This window comes from Talpa occidentalis, unplaced genomic scaffold (genome assembly GCF_014898055.3).
Source record: "Talpa occidentalis isolate TD23 unplaced genomic scaffold, MPIMG_talOcc4v2.1 talOcc4.2, whole genome shotgun sequence".
Lineage (NCBI taxonomy): Eukaryota > Metazoa > Chordata > Mammalia > Eulipotyphla > Talpidae > Talpa > Talpa occidentalis.
In genome coordinates, this window is record NW_023602073.1 from 42,237,050 (window position 1) to 42,239,616 (window position 2,567).

The window sequence follows — 2,567 nt, forward strand, 5'->3', positions numbered from 1 at the left end:
GTGCCCACGTCCCCATCTCAGGACTCGAGGCTCCAGCAGCCCCTCATGCTGCATATGGCAGGTGTATCTCTGCTCCTCTCCAGAAAGTACCACCACAGCCGCCCACTTCTGGAAGGTTCCATCCCCCCAGGCCTGGTCTCCACCAGCTCCGTGACATGAGTCAAGTGAGCCAGTGGGGAGGTAGGAGGCCTCGCAGTACCTCTTATCTGCTGCGCACTGCAGCTTCTTTCCATTCTCCAGGTGTCTGCGCAGCTACTCCACATACGTGCCCTCCAGGTAGTTCCTCCGGTGATCTGCCTCTCCGGCCGCCTCCCACTTGCGCCCGGTGATCTGAGCAGCCGTGTCCGCCGCGGTCCAGGAGCGCAGGTCCCCGCTCAGGGCCAGGTAATCGGCGCCGTCGTAGGCGACCTGATGGTACCCGCGGAGGAGGCGCCCGTCGGGCCCCACGTCGCAGCCGTACATCCACTGGACGGTGTGAGAGCCACCCCACGATCACCGCCCCCCCCTCCCCCCCGAAACCGAACCTGAAACCGCAGGAAAGAAAGTCCCGCGGGCTCTTTCTGGGTCAAGGGTCTGGGCGGATCCACCAGACTTAGCAAGACACAAGGAAGGACCCCGAGTCTGGGGTGGGGTCGTGGGCGCCCCGGGCCCGCCCCGCTCACCGGCCGCGCTCTGGTTGTAGCAGCCGCGCAGGACGCGCAGGTTCTCCGGGAGAAGCCGTGCGTTGTCCTTCGCGCTCCGCGTCTCCCCCTCCCAGTACTCCGGCCCCTCCTGCTCCACCCTGGCCGCCCGCGGCTCCATCCTCGGCCCCGGGGAGTCGCTGTCGAACCGCACGAACTGCGCGTCGTCCACGGAGCCCACCGAGATGAAGCGGGGCTCCCCGGGGCCGGGCCGGGACATCGCGGTGGAGAAATACCTCAGGGAGTGGGGGCCTGGGGGCGGGAGGGGAGACCCGGGCTGGGGAGACGGGGCGGGAGGGGAGGGGGCGAAGGGGGTCCTGAGAGAATTAAGGGGCGGCGGGACGAGAAGGGCCGGGAATCAGGGGGCCAGAGGAGGCAGGGGCTAGAGGGACAGGGAGGGGCCCAGGGACCTCAATGGGGTTACTGGCGGCTGATCGCGCCTTTCCCCGAGTCCTGCGCCGGGGCCGGGACCTCCTTCCCCTCCCTCCAGAGCTACGGTTTCCCTCCAGCGCCCCACTCACCCGCCCGGGTGTCCTTCAGGATCAGGGTCCCCAGGAGCAGCAGCAGGAGGAGTGGGGGCTTCGTGATCCTCATCTACGGGTCTGGGAGACTCTGAGTCTAGCGGGTTGGTGGGAGCCCGGAGATGCGCATTGGGCTGCTCTGGAAACACACACACACACACACACACACACACACACACACACACACACACACACACACGACCCACCCAACCCCCGGCCATGGGGAGCGAGAACTGGGCTTAAATCTCCAGTGTCCGGGAAGGAGACCCCCACACAAGTTGTGAGAGGAAGATGGGGAACCCCCAACTGTAACCTTCTGGCCCCAGACATAGCCCTGGGCTCGGAGACCCCGAGAGCCACACCCTGGGGCTCTGCCCGCCCCTCCTCTCCTGCTTCATCACCCTGTCACGCGGGCTCCAGAGTCCAGGCCCAGGGACTGAATCACCAATTCTCAAACATTTTCATTTCAGGATGGCTGTAGTCCTACACATTAGCAAGGACCCCAGTATAAGTTTATAAGGTTATATTGTAGCTATCAATATTTACCACACAAGGAATAAAAACATTTTAAAGATTTTTATATCATTTAGAATAATATTAATAACCCACTGCAGGTTAACAAAATGTTTTAAAGAAAAATGGTTACATCTGAAAATAATCAGGTTAATGAAAGAGTGTAAAATTTTACATTTTATATTTTTGCAAGTGTCTTGTCTGTCTCATGAGAAGAACATTGGATTGTCATATTTCCTTTTGCATTTAGTCTGTTGTTTTGATTGGTCAATGAAAAAATATTTGGTCCGGCAGAAATACGTAGGAATAGCTATTTAATACCCTTTTCAGATAATTGTTAGCATTCAACTTTGTTACTGATTGAGGGTAGCAAGGGGCACTAAAAGTGGCCAAAGACATTGCCCAAATAGATTTAAAAAAATTTTTTTAAAAGATTTATTTATTCAAGTACTGGGTACAGTCAGAAGTGCCGGAGGGTGAGAGAATTCACCAGAGCCAGAGCAGGGAACAGAACAGGCAGACTGACAAAATACACTGCTGAGGGGAGCAGCGGGTGTGGCAGGAGAGGTCTGTGGCGCCATGTAGGAACCTCGCCATCGGCCAGGGATTGAACCCGCGTTGCTGAGGCCTCGCACCCCAGTGCACAACCGCTTTGCCACCAGGGGAGGCCCAGCCCAAATAGATTATCAGTCACTGAGTTCTTCACCCATGAGCACAATTGCAAGACTACTCAGGTTCAGAGAACAACCATGATGGGATTTATTTAACAAGCCAGGGGAAAACAGAGTTACTAAGGCCAAAAATGACCATTTGTCTCACCTGAAGCAGTATCTAGTGTTTTAAAGTCCTAAAC

General features: G+C 56.8%; 1 protein-coding gene across 1 annotated transcript; it reads right to left on the reverse strand.

The window, feature by feature from the left end:
- Window positions 1–252: 252 nt before the first annotated feature.
- On the reverse strand, window positions 253–1,274 carry LOC119253199 (class I histocompatibility antigen, Gogo-B*0103 alpha chain-like). Its single transcript, XM_037520813.1, has 3 exons — window positions 1,202–1,274; window positions 665–932; window positions 253–484 (listed from the first exon to the last, which is right to left on the reverse strand). The coding sequence occupies exons 1-3, from the start codon at window positions 1,272–1,274 to the stop codon at window positions 253–255; spliced, it is 573 nt and encodes a 190-aa protein (XP_037376710.1).
- Between the last annotated feature and the right edge of the window lie 1,293 nt (window positions 1,275–2,567).